The sequence below is a fragment of the Toxotes jaculatrix genome, chromosome 20, assembly GCF_017976425.1.
Source record: "Toxotes jaculatrix isolate fToxJac2 chromosome 20, fToxJac2.pri, whole genome shotgun sequence".
NCBI classification, from domain to species: domain Eukaryota; kingdom Metazoa; phylum Chordata; class Actinopteri; family Toxotidae; genus Toxotes; species Toxotes jaculatrix.
Genome location: NC_054413.1, coordinates 19685123 through 19707190, shown reverse-complemented (window position 1 = coordinate 19707190; position 22068 = coordinate 19685123). Strand labels below are relative to the sequence as shown.

The 22068-nt window shown below is 44.1% G+C and overlaps 1 protein-coding gene across 1 annotated transcript; it reads right to left on the bottom strand.

Annotated features, from left to right (window-relative positions):
- Window positions 1-6162: 6162 nt before the first annotated feature.
- klf6a (Kruppel-like factor 6a) lies at window positions 6163-13468 on the bottom strand. Its single transcript, XM_041065540.1, has 4 exons — window positions 13117-13468; window positions 10688-11258; window positions 9786-9909; window positions 6163-9064 (listed from the first exon to the last, which is right to left on the bottom strand). The coding sequence occupies exons 1-4, from the start codon at window positions 13216-13218 to the stop codon at window positions 9013-9015; spliced, it is 849 nt and encodes a 282-aa protein (XP_040921474.1). The 5' UTR covers window positions 13219-13468; the 3' UTR covers window positions 6163-9012.
- Window positions 13469-22068: the final 8600 nt, after the last annotated feature.

Sequence of the window (22068 nt, the reverse complement as noted above, 5' to 3'; positions counted from 1 at the left end):
TTAGGGTCTGGTCCAAAGGATGCTGGTGTGCGTTGCAAAATGAATCTGTGAGCTGGAGGTGGGGAGAGGAGGATTAATATTCTGCATGAGCGTCCCTGTTCATTTGTAGCCTCAGGTTTTAATGAGAGCTGATGAAGTGAAATGTAAATATCAAACATTAAACCTGATGATTGACTTAACGTGGATGAAAAGAAAACACACAGTCATTTGACAAAGTTAATTATTGTAGTTAACAATGATTTGAAAGCTCGTGCCTGTACTCGTACTCGGTGTTGGATGGTAACGTGGGTTACCTTCTTCACTGAGCAGCTGTGAGGATTTACGACCTGAAATGCAATAATTACATCACTAATCCCAAAGAAAGGTTTCACCACACGTTAGCGTTGGTGCAGAGGTGGAGGAGCTAACTCTGCTCTTATTCTTATGTCTGAGTGAACCACCGTCAGTCACTGCTGCTAAGCTACTGTTAGCTGCTGTGTGTGTGGAGTGCTTGGAGTTATTTAAATGGATCAGATCAGAGCTGAGTAACGTGAGTAAAGGAACAGGTGACATAAGCTGTGGACCAATGTCGTACTTTCTTTTTCAGTTAGTCTCATGATGACTGATTGATTGATCGATTTTCTGATGGCTGTGAAATTTGTATGTAGTTTTAAAACAAATGATTGGATTAAATAAAGCTTTGATCTGATGGTGGCGTTTCACAGGTTTTCAGTTCAGTGACTTCAGAAAACTCAAAATAGATTCGTATGATGACACAAGTGTGTTTTATTGATGGAACTCAATATTTTTCGGCTCCAACTCTGGGAATAACTTTCTAAAGCAGCAGCTTCCGACCACAGGAATCGGCTGCAGGTCGGTCGCAGTGAGTTTCCAGTTGGTTTAGTTGCTTCTGGTTTGTGGAGGAGAAGCAGAAACTGATTTCAGCTGTGTTATTTGGTCCAGTTTTTTTTTTTTTGGTGTGTCCTTTTCCTTTGTCATGTCTTTATGGCAGCAGTGGAGGAGAAGAATGGAGAAATATCTTTGTCTTGTCTTTCTCCACTTTTTACAGGGAAAGCTAGAAACTGGTTGGATGTTGAAGACCTGGTGGAAAAAGTGTATTACTTGATTTTCTGGATTTGTAAGACGGAGATGAAATGGACAGGTATGGACTCAATAAAGCAAAAATAATACGACCCATGTGGGATGACCTCATCTTTTCTTAGAGTAATTGCAATCTGAGTAAAGCGGAGAGGATAACAGCACAAGTCTGAAGTGAAAACATTCACAAAGTCTGAAATTAAAATACATCTTGTCACGAGGCTGCCGTCATCTCTCCGCTGCTTCTCTCACAGCACACAGTGAGGAGGCAGTTGTCATGGTGATTAATGCAACTGCACACTGTTAACCTGTAGAGGAGAGAAGAGGACTTTTCAAAGCATCACAGACCTTGACTTCAACTAATAACTGCCTCTGCTCACTACCCGCACAATAGCAGCAGAAATTGAAAATCACACTAGCTTTTATAAGACTTGACATCTCGCTTAGAAGTCGTAAATGAAATTCCTGCGCTTCAGATTGTGGAATATCTGCGTGGTTTGTGGAGAACACTTTGTAAGCGGAGTCTAACAGTGGGCTGGAAACAGAACCTCTCAGAGCCACGACCTGACAATGCAGTTATTTTTGGTCGACGCGCCGACGCTGACATGGAGCTACATAGCAACAAGTTGTTTAGAATGACAGTACCATAACAACTGGGATCATTAGTGTACATAAACGGTGAAGCATAGCATCTATAGTTCTGAAAGCAACGTGACCCACCAAGAATGCCTTAATGAGTGGGAAAGGGCAGGGACACAAACATCATTACACCAGGGACCATTATGTGGGAATGTGCTCTCGCCCGCTCTCACCTCTTCTTGACTGTTTGACCTCAGGCTCCGCAGGCTAACGGTGTATTTTGGTGCATCCTCCCGAGTGCACTGCTGCCGCCGCCTGACACAAGCCAGAGACTCGCAGAGTGAATCTAATTACAGAGACAATTACGATTGTGACCCAGTTCGACCCGGATTTATATTCAAATGGACTCATTTACCTCGAGCTTTGGAGATGCATCTTCTGAGGACTGAGTGTGAACCTGGAGACTCCTCTGTCACTCACACACACTCACACACTGTGCACAGTGATCACAGATGCACATGCTTATTTATCATCTCAATGCGTCATGGGTTTTTCTTTATCAATCAATCAATCAGTGATTTAAAACGAGCAGTAACTAAAAACAAATTTCTTACCGAGATGGTTGTTTAACCAGAGCTCCAGACTGAAAACAGCTGTGTGCTGCTTCACTCTGCACAGTGGTTTACAATAAACTCTGCAGTGTTATCACACCAGCAATCCTTCCTTTCATCCACCCATCACCCAGAACTGCATCATTCACACTGACAACTGTGTGGTCACCTGTTCAGTTTGAATCAATCATCACTGTCCACACAAAATCATGTGATGCCAAACTTTTCCTTTTTCTGTTTTTTAACTAAACTGGAGTTGGGAGAAAATTCTCCCGCTTCCTAAGCTGAATAAACCCATTGGAGCCATTTAACAACCTATTAAAAACCATTTAAAAATATATTTTCACAGTGTAAAAGCTGTTTTTCACAGGACAGTGAGAATATGCAACAGTGTGTTTACTCTGATCAGTACGTTAGTGAGTCAGACCTCAGCAGAGTCAAACAGCCACACAGGGCAGAACTACCAGGAGGGCAAAGTGGGAAACCTTCCCAGGGTCCCAGACCCCCGGGGGCCCAAACTTCAGCTGGGATCAATGAGGTTTGGCCCAGAGCAGATCTGCTTTTGAAAAATATTTTTATTACACAAACTCTAATCCGTCCATCCACAAATGTCTTCTGAGGCTGCTACATATCAGTTTTCAAAAGAACCAATGGTCTTATACTTTCAGTCAGAAATGAATCTGTGTCAGAAAGAGCTGCAGCTCTTCATATTTCTGAGGCTTCAACACAAAACAAAACAGAAGAGGAAAAAAAAAACCTTGTAATCTACCAGACTTTGTTGTGGGCAATGTTCTTAGATCCTCTCTCATTTCTTCTGCTAATTGCAACATGGTAATTAGGTGTAGAATCTAATTTACCATGAGGTTCAGTTTAAGGAAATATGCATTATTCAAGGGGGAATCCAGGGAGGAGGAGGAGGAGGCGGAGGAGGAGGAGGAGGAGGAGGAGGAGGAGGAGTAATGTTGGGACAGCAGAATAACAATAGTCCTGATGATGCTTGTGTTTGTAATGATCACGGTGACAGTGAGGACTGAAATGGGAATGACAGTGTAGGGGAGGCAGACAGCGGCAGTGATGATGATGGTGATGATGGTGATTATGGCACGGTGGTGGCGACTGCGGTCGGTTGTGGTCCTCCACAGTCAGGAACATAAAGGAGAGTCATTGACCTCAGATTTCAGCCCTATTTCCCCTACAAGCCAAGTCCTAATAGACTCCATTAACAGAGAGAGAGAGAGAGAGAGAGAGAGAGAGAGAGAGAGAGAGAGAGAGAGAGAGAGAGAGAGAGAGAGGGGGAGAAAGCCCTGACGCTGGAGCTTTCAGAGTGAAGTCTGCATATGTGATGACTTGCAGTCTGGCTGGCTGAATGAACCAGGCTCAGAGCCTGATAACCTCCTCTTTCCTTATTATTTCCCCTCATTTAACTCACTGTGTGCCTCCATCACAGTCCATTTTCTCATGCGTGTGTGTGCGCGAGCCAATCTCTCTCTCCTGCAGCACGTCTGTTATTTCACAGCAATTTTGGATAATGATTTATTTTACCATCCACAATTGGAGGGAGCCTGCGCTTGAAAGGGAATGATAAAATAGTAATCCCTTTGCAATTATGTCGTGAGAGATAGTCACATTCATCGAGATTCACTGATAGGACTGACGTGGACACAGGAAAGCTTTGAAACGACTGTGAGTAACATGCTCGCTCTGTTTCCAGCTCAGTGTATCAAATGAAAATAAACACGCCTTTAAAATACACTGTGCGCGCTGGAAATACGTGAATCAGTTCGCAGCTGATGAGAAGAATGATGGAGATTAGTGGTCCTGCCACACAGGTATGGGCTGGCTTCTGGGCCCGGCCATTTCAGTTGATATTAAATGGTGCATATTCTGAACAAATTTGCATTTAATCAAATGATCACAGGCCTCTGCAGCCCCGTGGAGTCTGGGGCAGCTGGCTGGCAGTTAACTCAGCCTTTCTGTCCGTGGTGGAAAAGATCTCAGATTCTTTACTGAGCTGTAAAATACACTTTCAAGTATCAGGAGTAAATGTACTCATTGTGCAGAATTGTGGTTCATATTACGATTTCATGTTACTGGATTATTGTTACTGATGCATTAAGATGTAAGCAGCATTTTAATGCTGCACCAGGCTCAGCAGGAGATTTTTAACTACTCTGTATAGTGTTTGGCAATTTCATCTATAATATGAATCTTACTTATAAGATGATGGCGTGTTTTTCAAAAACAAATTTAACCTGCAAAGTAACTAAACTAAGATTATTTGGAGGAAGAGGTGGTCAGAAGTTAGGGTGGTGTTAAATAATAATCTGATAAATAAGTTAGTTAGTTAAAAAGTACAATATTTTACCTGAACCCTAGTTGAAGTACAGAGTCACATGAAACAGAAAGTACTCAAAGTACAGGTACCTCAGATTTGTACTTAAGTACAGCACTCGATTAAATGAACTTTTAAAAATACTCCTGACCGAAGCCATAACACTGTCATGGGATACAACCCCGGATCTTTGTGCTCCCCTGAGACGTTAAGATAAAATGTGTGACATCTAAAAGTGAATGATTGTTTCCACTAATCCGCTGAGATTTAGCCTGAGACACAGTATCAATGTGGGAAAGCACATGGAGGACGTGCACTCTGGATACATCAAAGCAAATAAAATCTTAGTGCCACATTTACGAGAAACTTTATCCATGATGGTCCACTTCACAAGAGGATGTTCTCCTTCTGCCGTGAGGATGTGAGTCAGCTGCATGGAAACTAAAGGCAACGTGTTCCTGACTCCAGCTTCAGAGGTTAAAGACAAGAATCTGAGCCTCCAGGATTTTCTCCATGAGCAGGTCAAGGGAGCAGTTTGGACTCTGAACGCTTCTTTCCCGGTCGCGTTGCTCTTCAGCCGTTCATTATGCATCATAGGTAGATCTGATGCTGACAAATCAAGCGGGGCAGCAGTTTTTAGAGATCAAGGAGCTGCAGCATTTGAGGCAAAAACAACACTCTTCACCACTCCAAAGCTGGGAGGATCTCCAGAGCAGGCTTAATTACCAACTGCAGGCAAAGCTTCATTTATAAACCACAGGGCTTTTACTGGAAATCAGAGGAGCTAATAAGTTGCCTGCCCATTCTAGGTCATCAGCATGAGCAGGGGAGCAGAGAAGAGGCTTGTCTTTTTTTTCTCCATCTTATTTTCTTGTTAGTTTGTGACTTAAAGTAGGCTCTTTGCTTTATCCACTGCTGTTTTGTATCATTATCTGTGTCAAGTAGAGTAATTATCTAACAAATGTATAAGAGCGGCTCTCTAATTAAATGCCATAGGCTGCAAGAGACGGAGATAAATTATTTATACTGCTTTGATGAGAGCTCGCTCGCTCTAAGGAGTGAACAGTCAGTCGTTTTTAGAATTGAAACCACTTCAGTGAGATTTTACAGAAACTTTTCAGGGGGGTGTTTGAGGGGAAAAAAAAAAAAAAGCTAAGTCTGAATGTTTGCCACTGGGAGCGAGGTGCGTCAGGTTTCTGTGTTCAGCAACCAGTTTCTCCAAAGATGTAAAGATCTGCTACACTGGAGAAATTTTCCTGCTGTTGTTTACAAGTCAGGAGGAGGTGAGGTGCAGCGGTTTAACAAAGGCCTTCTACTGCACCAAGACTTTAGCAAACATTCGGGTTTCTGATTCATTTTTTAAAGTGACAAATCCAAAGTGTCAGATATGCTCACACCCTGGCCCTAATCTAATTTTGTCCGTTTTACTGGAGGGCAGGGTGCAGCTGAAATGAAGCCATTCATCCTCAGCAAGCTGCAAACCTCCCACAGGCTGAAAGCTCTCACACTAACGAAGCACAACTGAAGACAATTAACAAATAAGACAAAGGAAACAAGCCAAAGTCAGATAAGAATTTCTTATTATTCCAATAAAAAATACATTCATACAGAAATATAACAATTTTGCAAAACAATTTCAAATAAAAATTTCATAAAGCAAAAACATAACAATTTTACAAAAGTTGTTTTTTTTCCTTTTTATACAAAGATTCAGTTGAGAACAAAGAGCTGTGTGTGTGTGTCTGTGTGTGTGAGACTGTGTGTGTGTGTGAGTGTGTGTGACAGAAGAGTTGGAAGGGTAGTGGGATGAAAAAGATGATGGAAAGTGTAAAAGATGCGAGCAAACACGAGGCTAAATCAAGGCTCAATTACCACTCGCAGAGTGTCGGCTGCGGTTTTCACAGAATGGATGCAGCTTCTCTGTGGCCGCTGAAGGCCGTGCCAGCTCTCCCAAATCTATCGCAGCAAGCACTTTCAAGTCTGTGCTCATCCTGTCTCTCTCACCCGCTGACCTGAAATCCATATGTCTTAGCATGCCACGGCACAGCGTGCTGCAACATCGAATTCCTACAGCGAGGTCGCTGATCTGGAGTGGGTGGCACAGAGATCACTTTATCCCGGAGCAGTAATAAGAATAATCCCTACAATTATTTCAGTCTCCACCTTCTGTCGAGTATCCGTCTCCCTCCACCTCCGGTAACATCGAGCAAACGTTTTAGGGGAGATACCATCATGGGCTTTTGTTTTGTTTTGTTTTTTTCTTTCCAAATTTCCATGTGCAACATCAACGCTCGATCTTTATCTCCTCCTGAGAGTCCCCGCCCCCTCGCTCCTGTGGTTTTCATAATACTGTTGCAGCTTGGCTAAAACAACGCTCCCCAGACAGGTCAATAACCAACCTACACAGTCAGCAGTCTGTGACAGATTCCATGCCAACAAAGCCTTTAGCAATTCATTACTGAGAGGCAGTACAAGGCGAGGCCTGTCCGACTGCAGCCTGTTAATTACAATAAATCTTTAGCTTTTTCTTCGGTCCCCACTTGCAGGGATGGATGGAGGGACGGGACGGGACAGGGTGGGGACAGGGAGGAGAGGATGTTTGTCATAGTGGTGGGGAGGGATACAGGATAAAGGAGCAGCACTGTATGAACTGACTGAACTATTTAAAAAAAAAAACTGTTTTGTTCACCTGGTCTGGTTATTTTGTACCTTAGAGCTGTGTGTGATGGACTTCAGTACATACTACACAGTAGTTAACATCTTTAATAAATGAATGTAAGTGCTCTAAACATACAGCATTTGTGGTATTTACACGTTCTGACTCATTTGAATGTGCTAAACAACTGAACTGATTCTCCGGCTCAAAAAAAAAAAACCCCAAAAAGAAATAAACAGAAAAATCAATCGACTGAGAAAAGATTCTTTTCTGAACATTTACATTTTAACAACACAATTAACCATCGGAGAAGATGCAGGCGACTTTCATTACACACAAAGAGGTGCGAGTTAATTTGTAATTGAGCCTTGATCAAGCTTGTCAAATCACCCATACGACAAATGTGACTTCCCGAGGGGAGCAAAACAACCGCTACCACCGGGGCTGAGTCACTTGCATAAGGCACCATTAAGGTCAACAGTGCATTATTAGATAGAAAAGAAAGTACAAAAATCAAAATTAGTCCTCAAGGCAAAGGATGAATGAGAAAGTTAGCAAGCAGTGGTGAAATCTCCAGCCAGATGAAAAAGCAGAATGAAGGAAACGGGTGACGTTGTAAAAATAAGAGGAAATCATCAAGGCTTTATGTACAGTATTGTAACATTTAACCGTTCGCATTTTAGCTGCACTTTTATTGAAACTATTTGCAGTCCTGATTACAGTGGAAACAGGAAATGAACAAACCCTAGAACCATGCAACACCTGTCTATGATACTGAAGTTATAGTATAGTTGTGTTATACCTCTAAGCACACAGCTTATACAATTGGACTACAAATGAGCTTTGTAGCTTGTAAAAAAATAATAAACCAGGCTACATAACACATTGCACATTTAGTAGCTGCACCAAAAACACCAAAAAAGCTCCTGTCATACAGTGACCGGGGGGAACGGGGGGGGGGGGGAGTTTTGGTCCCTGGGTCACAGACCAGAATCTGACACGTCAACCCTCTGTCTCTGTCCCTGGTCAAACCCGAGGCCTCAAAAGCTTCAGACCCCCCCCCCACCCCCCCTCCCAGTCTGGGTGCCAGACAGACAGACAGACAGACAAACAGACAGGCAGACAGGCAGGAACTTCCTCCCTGCCTCATCCTCACACTGCCGCCGGGGAAACACAAGTGGAATGTTTCTCCCAGAAACCCATTCAGTCCACAGCAACATTGGTACCAGCCCCGCGCCATCCATCAATCCATCGCTTCTCCCCAAAATCCTCTCTTCCTCGCTCTATCCAGGGGGGCCAGTCGGCCAATCGCAGACATTCACAGTGCACACATGCTTACCTCAGACAGTTTTGTAAAGTACCAGTGTATCTGCTGTCCGGGAGATGTCCCCAAAACATCATGCACCATACATACAAATCATTCACTCTTTTTGTTTTGTGTGTCTTTTATCTTTTTTTTTTTTTTGTCTTTTGTCTGTGTTGTAAGTCCTGCTCAATTAAAACAAATTCTTCCCCATCCATGATTTTGTCCTCTTGTTGCAACAGACAACCTTCAGAGCGCCTTTCTCCAAAGAGAGGTCCCGGAGGCACTGGGTTTCAGTATGGTGCAAAACGGCATGCTTTGGCTGGAACACACTCCCGCCACTCTGCTCTGGGACAGTTCAACCAAGAGACTGGTCGGGAGACGGCGTTTGTTTTTTTTTTTCTTTTAAAAACTTTCTCCTTCGCTGCGTTGCTCGGTTGGTGCCTTCCCTGCTCTAGATGTGCCTCTTCATGTGAAGAGCCAGATGGTCAGACCTGGAGAAACATCTGGGGACAGAGGTGTGGGGTGGAAGTCAATAACAATGCAATAAGAAAATGGACAACTGATGAATGAGTCATGTTGTAGTGAATAGAGGAAACAAGCTTTTGGAAGAATATTTGTGCTGCGGTGATGAGGGATGAGTGATTTGGCCACTGGGACACAAGCTTTTTCATTTCATGTGAAGTAATAACTGAAACAACAAAATCCTACTGAGAAGTGGCTTATTAACACCAATTATCTCCTCCTAATCTGCAGCCTGATTAATGCTGAATTTTGGAGACTGATAATGATATTCTGAAAGTTTATAAATCTGGTAACGATATATCGGCCAATGTTCATGTTCTTTCCACGACCCATAATATAAAGAGACATTTTTACATCCACAAAATGTGCTGGGACACGTGAGAGTGGAATTACTTTGTGCTGACACGGTTTCAAAACTTATCTTTGGCACTTCTGTCCTGTTTTTGTCCTTTATCGGCCAAAACAAACACACAACTGCCCTAAACTGCAATAAGCTGGCATCGGCCCAAACGTGCTCCTGGTCCTTTCTTCAGTCTCACTCTAATTTTAAGCTGCTTGGATAAAATGCATCAGTTCCTTCGATCTTTGAAGACGTGCATCACTATGTGGATGATGCAAGAAAAGCAGATCAGATCAACAGAACAAGACGGCGGCTTATCCAAAGCACGGTGACGTTAGCTGCAGATAAACGCCCGGGCTCACCTGTCACAGTGACTGCATTTAAATGGCTTTGCCCCGGTGTGCTTCCTGAAGTGTCTGGTCAACTCGTCGCTTCGTGCAAAACGCCACTCGCAGCCCTCCCACGAACACCTGTACGGTTTCTCACCTGCAGAACAAACAAGGAGAAATTGAGACACAAGCACAAAAGGACGGCTCTGTGTTTTCTGCTCAGGCGACGATTGGTCGACTCGGCGCCGTTGTCATTTAAATACATTCAAATCCATCACCCGGGGTCAGGCCGGATGACACGGGTGCTGACAAGTCGGTCGAGGCCCAGATTCCACTGAACCTGTTGGATCACTGGCTGTGTTTCTGCGCTGCCTGAAACATGCTAAGAATGCTAACAGAGCATGTGGGTAAAAAAAAAAAAAGCCACACGTGCAAATTCACAGCTCTAATCAAAAATAAGAAACACTCAAATGACCATTCAGACGGCCTCCCACTCAGTGCCCCCCCCCCCCCCCCCCGTCCCCCCCGGGCTCCCCACCCATTCACTCCTTTCCCATGGTGAAACTCAATCTGTTTTCAAGTCCTTTTATCTCCCATGTGCAGACCCCTCCCCCCGCCCCGCTCCCTCTCTCTGCTCGCTCGCTGGCTGGCTCGGTCAGTCACATTCCACATAGATTAGGTCACAGTTTAGGTATCCAGCCATGCAGAGCTAATACTCACAGCGCTCCAGCTGAGGACATCATGCAATGTGGACCTTTAATTACGTTACACAATGGCTGGACAGTGACATTACGACAGAAGGCTGAATTCACGGCACTTCTACCTTTCACTCATTAAACCTGAGGCTCTGTAACTGTGTGAATGAGCTGCTGTTTTTCAGTTTACACAGATCACACGTGGCCATACGTCAGGTAACGACAGGTGTCTGGACTCACCTGTATGAGTGCGCTGGTGTGCTTTAAGGTGGGAGCTCTTCGTGTAAACCTTGCGACACCCGTTGAAGTGACACCTGTGTACTCGCCTCCTGCCGTCTGGAGACGCGTCCCCGCAGATGAGTCCCGTCTTGTCCGAACTCTTTGCCACCCCGCCGCTCCTAATTTTGACAGGCAAGTGCAACTCGGCGTGCGTGCCGCCCCAGCTGCTTGTCACAGCGCTGGGCTCCGAGTTGGCCTCCGGTGAGGACGGGGGAGTGCTAATGATGGAAGGGCTACGAGGTCTAGAGGCAACCAGAGGGTTCAAGGTAAAGCTGTGCGTGGGCGAGAGCTCCTCAGAACTGTCTGAGGCCTCGCTGCTGGCGTCTGAATTCACACTGTTGGTGTCCAAGATTTGGCTGTCCTGATTGTCCTCCTCGTGGGCCGCGGGCAGCTTTGGGTCGGACTCGGCCTTGGCCTTGTCCCCGCAGGCCAAGATCAGCTTGCTCCAGAGGTCCTCCTGGCCGTCGAACTTGAGGTCGGACGTGGAGACGTAAGGCTCGCTCTGCAGGTAGCGCTCCAACTCCAAACATGTCTGGATGAATGAAAACATACAGTCAGAACAGATGAAGTGGAGCAGCCCTACAGAGAGGAGGCTCACTGACAGCAGCAAAGTGCTTCTGTGTGGGAAATCCTCTTAAATGATGCATGTGCACTTTCCCCAAAATGCCTCATGTGGAGTAATATTTGTTAAATGCTTACAACAGGACAGTTTAGATATTCCTGCACTTATCTTTACTGTACACACATAAGAGCTGCAATAATTAGTCCGTTCATCAATCAATCGGTCAGTGAAAGAAAATGAATCATTTAGTCATTTTTTAAAGCAAAAACTGCAAATGTTAGCTGGTTCCAGCCTCTGAAATATGAGGATCTGCTGTTTGTTTGTATCATATATGATGGTAAATGAAATATTTTTTGGTTTAAGAACGTCACTTTGGTCTCTGGGAAGTTGTGATGTGCATTTTTCACTTGTTTTTGTTGTTTTGTGGACTTAAAACAATCGACAGATAAATCAATGCCAGTATCCGTGAGCTTTGTGACAAGTTTCCACAAACCATCTGCATTTGCATTTCTTGACTCTTCATTCACCGGTTATGGTTTCAGTGTGGCTAAACTCAACTTCCCTCAGAAAACTCAAGCCTTCGTCTCAAACATCATGACACGTACCGGCCACCCTGCACCTGAGTGCAGCCGCACACTGAACGTGCGTTGTCATTTCAGCGCTCGAATGACTCACTGAACAAATTTAGAGTCCTTTTAAGGAAGCTGCTCAACTTCCTCCTCCAACGTGAGCCATTCAGCTGCTTTTCCTCATGCGTACCTCTGACATGCAATCACATCCTTCCTCAGTGTCAGCCACTCAAGCTCCTGCTGTAAAAGAGACACTGGCTCCAGTTTACTTCGGGGGCCATTAAAGTTGAGGAGAAGGGGCTGTTCGTTGGAAGGTGCTCGGAGACAGCAGCTTCCACGAGGCACATGTAGAATAAACATTTCCTCTGGGCTCCTGCAGCACAGTGTTTTCCAGCTGTGCTGGTGTCTACTCATGCAAGGAGGAATTGGCCACGGCTGACATTTGATAGTGTCATGTTGTGGAGCCCATTCAAACCACAGAATGATGCAAATGGATGTTTTTAACTAAAAAAACAAAATGTGATGGAGCAGAACAGGGATGAGGAGGATACTGTTCAAGTCTTTAACACCGGCTCAGAAAATAAGACACTGAAACATGTTTCTTGCATCTAAAGTTCATAATGCAGGTTTTGACACGGAGCCAACACAGAGTGAATCGTCTTATCAAAGACTAAATCAATGTGATATTATTTCCTCCTGAGCTGCAGAGCTGATCCTGAGCCAACACCACATCTGATTCTGAATTAACCGCTTGCTGCGCTGAAATTCTACTTCCTCCTACATCCGCGGCCACTTCACCAGCCTGTGTTGGAAGTGAAACCAGCTCTCATGTCCTGAAACCATCAGCTAAGAGAAGGAGAGGAGCTCATGCTGAAAACACAGCAGAGCAGCAGCGGCAGCGGCAGGAGCAGCGGCACACACCGCCTCACTCACTCACTCTGCCCATTCATCCTGCTGCAGCGGAGCCTCGGCTCCAGCTGTCAGACCGACACACTGATCCACTTCAGTCTGCCAAAAACTTCACAACCAAACCGAGAACCGCATCGCACGTCAGGTGAGCGGACGGGCTCCGCCTGAACACCCGGGGCACCTGCGTTCACAGCCGTTACGGCGGGACCTTTAACTTCCCCCGGCGCCCTGAACGTGAACGCCGCGGTGTATTCTATTAAAGCGTAAAGAGCGTGAAACCCGCTCGGTTCCGCTTTGCCACACAAAGCTCACACAGAGACTTAAAACCAGCTGATAGTAGATATATTCACCTGCTGCCAGTACTCCTCCAGTGACGGTAAGGCTGAGAAATAGCCCGTGTCGTGAACTATTTGAAGTTCTTGAAAGATGCTGCACATGGGTAGAACATCCATTTTTTTCCCGAGCTTGTTTTAAAAAAAAAACTATTCAGCTGCACTTTAATATTTTTCTCCGGTGAGAAGCAGAAGGAGAGCGGCGATCCCCTGCGATGCAAACGAAGAAGCGCTTGTTTTCAGCAGCGGCAGCAGGAGACGAGCGTCCGTCCGTCAGTCCCCCCCTCGCTTCTTCTTCTCCTTCTCTCTCTCTCTCTCTCTCGCGTTCACGTTATTTGCAAACACTGCACCGGACTGGATGAGGAACAACTGCGCTCTGCAAACTTCCCTATTCAAACCCCGACACCCGCCCCCCTCCTCCTCCTCCTCCTCCCCTCGTCCGCGGCAGGATTACGCCTGCAGGGAACCAGCCAATCAGAAGCGAGCAGCGTAAGGGATGGCAAATGATATCACAGCCGACCAATCGCGGCCGGCCTCCCGCTTAATTTGGTTCCTTCTCCGTTTTGATTGGTGAGTTTGACTCCAGTGGCTGGCCGCTGATTGGCTGGTTATTTATAGGCCTGTATATAAGCGGGCGGTGCGCTCCGAGCCTCTGTAGTCTTTTCTCTGGGCTGCGTGTTTCGCCACAGACAGCGCCTGTGAGCCGAAACCGCTTTACTCCCTCTTATGTGGAAAACATCTCAGCCTCTCTCTCTCCCTGTGTTTAACTTTGTCACAAGTCGCACTTTTGCAACCCTGCTGTTTGCGGGGATGAGTTCACTCAGAGCTGTGACTGTGGTGAAGTGCATGTGTTGACATCGGCCTCTCAAAGTTCCCCTGGGTGAGGACACGTCTTGGGGACTCAGTGACTAATGGACAGCACAGATATTACAGTGTTATCAGAGGAAACATTAGACCAAACCGGTCCTCTCTGTCCTCTCTGACTGAATTAACACGGACTTCTGCTTTATCACTCAGAGGCTGAAAAGAACGAGATCAAAGTTGAACTCAGTCCTTTAGCAGAGGTTTGTGATTTGGGTTCAGATCTGTTCCTAATTTGCACTTAAGAGCAAGCAGAGGAATTAATATTGCAAAGAATCTACCCAAAGTTAAAGAATTTGAATTTATACCCCAGTTCAGTGATTATGATACATGAAAAAGAAAATCCTACATACAGTAACTGTAATTAATCATCCCAAGACCATTTTAAACCTGGACTATCAGCCCACATGAGCTACTGCAGCCTGTGACCCGGGCATGATGTGCAGTCTTATAATATTTGTATATATTTATATATGTGCTTTAATACACAAAAGGGTCATGACATTAAGTGGAGTTAGTCAGACACTGGTATATTTCCAGAATTAGGTCAGATAGTGTTGCATCTAAAGTTATTCAGTATAGTTTGTGATTTTAGAGGCTTGGAGAGGTGAAGGTGAAAAACAATTTCACAAGGAAAAAAAACAAAAACAGAGAAAATTTAAAAATAAATAGATTTTTTTTGTAAGAGAATTAAAATTTATGACTTCATAGATAAAGTTGGTGAATGTGCGTCTAATCCAGTCTCAGAGGGTAAAATACAAGTTAAAACCAAAGTTTAGATTCTGGTCTTCATTCAGAGACTTTAGAAAACTTTACTCTGTAGTTAAATGGCTTGAGTTCATGGTTCTGGTCTTGCCCGGTGATACCCAGCTGTGTTTCCTCATGAATGACTCTTCATTCCAGTAGCATTCCATCACAAATTTGGCAGTGGCACTACGTCATCGACTTATTCTTATCATTTCCTCTTTGGAGAAGTACTCGCGTGCCACAGCGGCATCTCTTCCTGCAGCTATTGCATAAGTTCACAGCATTAAGTCGCACCACAACCTGGCACACCATGGCCTGATGAGATAAACAACATTTCCACACAAGAGCCACATTGTCTTCGGAGCGGCAGTGTTTTTCTGTTGCCGGCCTGAGCAGACAACTGAGTGCCTTTTGTGCTGCTCTCAGCTGTGAGGCCATATTTGTCACCCATAGCATCTCATGTAGTCATATGGCGATGGGAAGCCTTGTGAAGCCTGGAGCTGGCCTCAGTAGCCCTGCAGAGGAATTCCACTTTGCTTTTATGTTACTAATGGGGCTATTCATTGTGTCCCTCCAGGACTCAGTGGACACTTTGCTTTGAGGGGTAAAAACTCACTGAGTCCATGTCCATTTAGAAGAGCTTGCGAAAACTTCTTTTGTCACCACATGAAATGTAACAGAATGCATGGCTTATCATCACACAATAACATGCCCACTCATTATTCATGCATTTCCGAAGTTGCCAAGGCTTACTCTGTATGTGTTTGATGAATAACAGAGTACGCTGTCGGGTCCCGCTGGAGCATTAGTGGGCAGCTCTGCAGTAATCACTTCCTTCAGAGGGCCTCTTAGATGAAGCATTTAGAGAATGCACGAGGTCCTGCATGGCAGCTTTTATCTTGGAAGGCCAGGTCCGCAGCTTTATCATCGTTATGTAATCCCAACCCAGCCAGTAGCCACAGGAAAGAGCAATTACAGGATGACCCATTTTAATGCATCACTGTCAACCCAATCAGTGAGTCGTTCTAAGGGCTTTTCTGCGTAACCTGGGTGCGTTGGAGACCCACTCGTGTACGGTTTTCCATAATGTGCATAGGGAAATAGACGATGGCTGTTAGTTATTTTCATCATTCTGTGTGGATGTTCTGCAGGAAGCAGAGCTGAAACGATTCCATCGTCAGAAACTTAATCATCAATTATTCTGCTAATCAATGAATTTTCTCTCATAATTGTAAATTGAGCATCTTTGTTCTCTTGTCTTGGACTGTTGGTTGGACAAAACGTGACATCTGACGACGCCACAGAACAAAGACTCATCGATTCATTGAGAAAATGATCAGCAGATTAATCGATTTTGAAAATGATTATTTGCAGATCTATCAGGAACCATCTTGTTCAGTTTTCACTCAGTTCATCAACACTATGACGTCCGATGAGTTCATCTTATTTTCTAAATAATTGTAGATTAAATAAAAGAGATTTTCTCAGATCTCAGGTCTGTGGACTGTGTTATTGAAATAAGAAATGAGACCAATTAAAAATGTCGTAACATTAGAAAACTGGCTGGAACTTAGTGGCTAATTTAGCAGAAGCTACCTTGTCTCGCTTTAACAGAAGACCTCATGAACATCTCAGGACTGTGTCTGGCTCACACAGATAAACCTGCCTGACTGGACAGATGTAAGCAGATGTTATGTGAAGTGAATCTTTAAAGGAGCACTCCTGCAGTTTAATATTTCACTTCCATGAAGCTAAGGGTCTTGTGAGAGACTTTCTGAAAATAGAAAGACCAAAATCAAAGCAGCTGACACAGAAATCTCAAACTTCTCACTATACAAATGCATCTTTAAGCCTTGAGTGTTACATAAACAGGGAGTTAACATGTTCATGTATTTTATTTCACTCTAAGTGTCACAGAAATGAAGCAGAGACAGATTTATGGCCCAAGAATGTTTAAACAGACGTGATAGACTCAGAAATAAACGTTGCCTCATTATTTCCTTGGTTCCCATCAGGAGGCCAGTTAGTAATGAGGTACAGCACCGCTGATAGAGATGCATTGCTCTCCGCGGGGGCCGCTGAAAATTTGTCCAAGCTTAAATAAAATGAAAATAAAAATAATTGATTGGAAATCAATGCACATACATCATTCACTCTTTTGTTAAAAGGAGAAATGGAAGGGAAGAGAGAGGGGGGAAAAAGAGCTCCTGGAAAATCGATATTCATTCGAATCATAAATCAGAATTGAGTCAGCGCTTGTGGGGAGGGGAGATAATCATTGGCCTGGTTTTGGATTACATACTCCACAGGGATGAGGCTTGTCCAGCCTGCATGTGTGTTAAGCTTTGTTACAATCCCCCCACTCCCTGCATCTCATGTCCCTCTCACACACACAAACACACACGAACATGAACGGTGAGATCCTCTCATTGAAATGCATTGATGGTTTAGTGCGACATCGGCCTTATGTGCCACTGTCAGGCCACGTCTGGGGACAGATCAACATGTGTGTACAATGGGTTGTGCGGTGTCAGCTCCATCAGGCCGTCAATGAGGAGCCTCCGCCTCCCAGCAGCTCTTGACCTTGAGGACGAAGAGAGGGGCCCCGTGAGTGTGTGTCTGTGAGTGTTTCAGCTGTGTTTTCCTGTGCAGACGTGCATGGGACACAGCAATCAGTGTGTGATGTTTGGTGATGGCGGTTTGTGAATTGGTTTGTGCGCTCGCATTCAGAACAGACAAATAAATCAGTTTGCTGATATATTGGGGTGGAAATCAATATTGTCCACGTCTGAGATGATGGAGGTTCCTCCCTGATCGCTGCTGCGCTCAGACACTGTGGAAAAACCCGCAATAAAACGGATTCCTCTTTGTTTAAGTCTGATTGGTTGAGCTGAGCTACTGATTCTTACAGAATGGCATGATTCATATTTCTGATTATTTATGACTAGAGGACAGTACATAAAGTATTCATCGAGAATGACCCTTTGAGAGTGACATCATATTTAGTTTAGCTCAACAACCAATCAGACCAATCAGCTTGTTAGTGTTAAAATACATTTACAACATCTAAACAATCCAACAGTTTTGAATAACACTATTAACACTGTTTGTTCCAACATAAACACTGAGCAGCGTCACACTAAAAAGTGGAGATTATCAGTCCAACAGTGCCATTGAAAATGCACTGCAGTGCACGCTAAGTGTGTAACTTTGTGTATGGTGGCGGTGCTGGTGTTTTGACAGCAGCACATTACCAGTGACCACGCAGGCTGTGTCATGTAGCCTTGAGGTTATCACTCAAGTGAATAGCAACAGAGTCAGTTTCTCTTATCTACAGAGAAACGCTCACTGCCCTCAGGAGTCTCTCTGTTCAAATGAAACAAATAGTCTCCAGCAACATTTGAGGAGAGACAAACGGTGAAAGCACCACATGCACCCCCTGCAAACAGCCTCATTCACGTCTCCCAATACACACTGTGCCAGCCAAAGATTTCAAGTTGCTCTGTGTTTCTGAACACTGCAGTCACACAGGGGGAGATTTCAGTGGCAGATCTTAAAAGTGCTGGAAAATCTGCGGGACAGTTCAATAGTCATTGTTTCCCCACACAGTGATGCATTCAGGGGCTGAAAGTTGTTTTTCCCTCGAGTGATGCCAGCTCTGCACTAAAGGCTGCTACCATTATACAGGGTGGAGGAATGTTAAGTATTTTATTATTTTCTGCCAACCTCTGTGGGAACCAGAGCTCTCCGGCTGTTTCAGGGGTGGTATTTATCAAGGCCACGGTGTAAACACAGACCCAACCCACTGATTAGGGAGCTGGGATGTATTCATTGTACACTTTCGGGTGTGAGAGAGAAGGAGGAGGCAGGGGGTGGGGGTTATGATCAGGTTACCATGACCATGAACACACTGAGCTGAATGTGGTATTCTCAGACTCTGATAAAGGATCACCTATCACCCAGTTCTGAAGAGCACACACGGAGAAATTTCTTGGGCTTGAACAAACGTAACACTGAGTCACAGTTTCAGCTGCTGAGGAAAAATATTAACTGTAATCTGTTTGTCATTCCTGTCACAGGGAAGTGACTGTTGTCTTACTCCATGCATGAATTCAATCTGACGTCTTTCAACTTTGCTGAAAAAAAAAAGGTTAAATAATGTTTTGTAAATAAATGAATAGTTTGTCTCAAGAAAATGTTCAGCGATGAGCCTGCGGTGAACAGTTCAGCTGCAAGGTAACAACCTGAACAATAGCTACTCTGCTCTTTTCCCCTAAAGGTTGATGTTTTATTTCATAAAAGTGTCTCTGCGTCATAAAAGGGTTAGCTATTTATTTTTCAGCAGTGATTTTTAACAGTTTTATTGGTGGCAGTTTATTTCTCCTGCTCTCAGTATGGAAGCTAATTCAGGATTCTGGTTTCAGGTGAGGCGGCTCACCTCGGATATAAAAATGCAGCCATGTTGTATAAAGTTCTGTTATTTTGTCAAATTGTACAAAATGCACAAAAGTTGTGTGTCTCCGAAGTATTCACAGGGTTCATTCTGTTCATTGTTTTAGATGTACAGTCGCTGTTTGCTCTGCATTCAAGGACACACACACACACACACACACACACACGCATGCACAGTACATGCGAGAACCCATACTGAAAACACAGTTGTTCATTAACTCTTACTATTCCACTTTAAATCTACTTTTATTCCTTTTAACAAAAACTAATCAGACACGTTTTCATTTTGAGCAAAACTGATCATTTTCTTCTCACTTTCTTTGTGAGAATATTTTATGTTAAAGACAAAATACACAGCCTGTATCGATCATCTCCGGCTGAATTTATCTCTAATGAAAAAATTAAAAAAATAAATAAGAAAACATCCAGTAAGAACACAGAAAAAAAAGCTCTTTGTGTTTCATTCTAATCTGAAACCAAATCTGTGTTTTACTTTGTAATGTCAGTCACCTCTCTCACTGTGCTATCTGAGTTCACGTCTCTATCTGAGCCAGTGGCCTGGGAGGCAGGCCTCTGCCCAGGGGGTCTTTGTCCTCACACAACTGTGAACAATGTGACTCCACTGCCTGCTTATCATGCTTATCCTAACTCAGATCTATCGCTTATTGCTGCAGATCTGGGTCACAGACCAGTTTCGGATGAAGTTATCCGACTCCTTTGCTCCCCTTGCTGCTGACGGTATTGAAAAGAAATACAAAGGAGATATAAGAAGGGAGATATGCTTTTGTTTCCACAGGTTCCACATTCAAGCAAACAAAGTGGGGCTTTGCTCCACATGGTTAGGCTTGAAACGAACGACTGTCAGCAGCATTTAAAGTGAAACTTGGAGCAGTAGCACTGTGACTAAGTCTTTGGTCATCACTTTTAAGATTCTGCTTCCTCGTATGAATCCACGTATGGCAAAGTTCATGGCACTGTAAAGAATGAACTTTGGAAAATCTTTATGGTGAGATGCTACTTTATCACGATTGTGTTTTTGTCAGGAAAGCTGATCAGCAGCGGCGAATGCAGAGCGTGAACTTTAGGTAGCTGTGCTGTATAGGACACACATCGGCTCTGCTGCACCTTTTCGCTAAGGTCGTGACTTTTAAAGGTTGACTCCAAACATTGGCTTTGTTGACTCAGCGCCTGTCTGCACATTAGGACACAGATAGTGGGCAGGCTAACGGCCTGTTGTTGCCAAAGTAACAAATCCTTCCCACTATGACCTCACTTGCCGGTGAACGCTGTTGAACTTTGAGCAGTTATGTCATTTATTTGATCTGTGTGTCATGTGTGCATTTCCTTTCACAAGTTCCTCCCCTCCGTCGCCTCTGTCCCTAAACTGTGTTTTCTTTCCTTATTTCCTTCCTTATCAGAAGGAAATCCAATCCTGAAACCCCCTTGCTTTCCCCCATATCCTATTACCCCGCGGCCTTTGTTATGTTCCATTGTGACTTTTCTTTAGTATAATCGTTACCGTGTTAGCACCTTTCATTTAAACCTTGTAAGTCCATTTTCCCAAGCTTACATAATGGATATGCTCTGAGAGCGAACACTTGAGTGAACAGTTTGATCTAAGGTGACCCACACAGTGTAGGTTTCAGTTCCCTTTTGAACTAACAATAACGCAGCCAATTGCTCTAAATGCAAAAAAATGCAGTGATGCGTTTCTCTGTGTACAAGGCCTGGTGTCTAAAGCAGATCCAATAAATAATCATTAAGCATGCCATAAAACAACATGTGTTCCTGTTTGTACATCATCATCATCTGGCTGCTGCAGCAATCAGATGATAATCATCTGTGTGTGTGTGCCCCCACCCCCCCCTCAGCAGATACCTTTGCCCAGCTGAGAATGACTCATTCATATCTCATGACTGCTTTCCAATGAAGCCTGTTGTTCCAAGCAGCAGTTTCCAGGAAGCAGGCTGAGTGGTGAATTATACCATCACACCACCACAGGCTCCAGGGAGCAGGACTGACATAAACAAATATACCAAGCACAAACTGTACATACTAATAGTCTTAATTACTTGTCAAATAGATATTGATGCCGAGTGATGCCTGACTCGTTTCTCACTGAACCTGCAAGTAATCAGGTTTTAAGTCTTCTTTAAAGTGAGACAAGTCAGGTAATGAGTTAGCTCAGATCTGCTACTTTTACTGTCTCTGACAAGTACAAGTGCTGTTAAGTTTATAATACTAGTGTACTACATCTGCTTGTAGAGATACTACTTTACTACTTTTTTTTTTATAAGTAATACTTCAGATATCATGACTGCCACTACTACAACTCCTGCTGCTAATGATACAACTTCATCTTTTGTTACTGCTATAAAACTAACAGTAGTATTTAAAGCAACAGTCTGGGAAACGTGCACATATGAACAAGAAATACTTAAAGATTAAAAATAAAATATATCAGTGCTTTAAAATAGTAACTACAGCTGCCAAAATAAATGCAGTGCAGCAAAAAGGGACAATATTTCCTTCTGAAATATATCAATTAAAGCACAGGTGCTTGAGATTTGTGCTTAATTACAGCACTTCAAGTTTCAGCACAGTCAAGCAAACAAAACAACAAGAAGCCTCCAGTGGAGCGCAACACGCTAAAACTAAATTAGGCCTATTTTAATAGGCACCACCCTGGCACCTTTGCCACTGCCCTAACAAGCACTGAGTTAAGACTCAACTGTTCCTCGGCACAACATGTTGACGCTAATAATGAAGAATGTGTGAACTTGTCTGTGCCACGAGCCCCAGACCAGCGTCATTTTGAAGCCTTGCAACAGGACAGAAACCATGAGGCCCGGCACGCTGCAGCAGCAAGGTGACACAGAAAGATGGACAGACAAGTTGGCAGACTAAAGC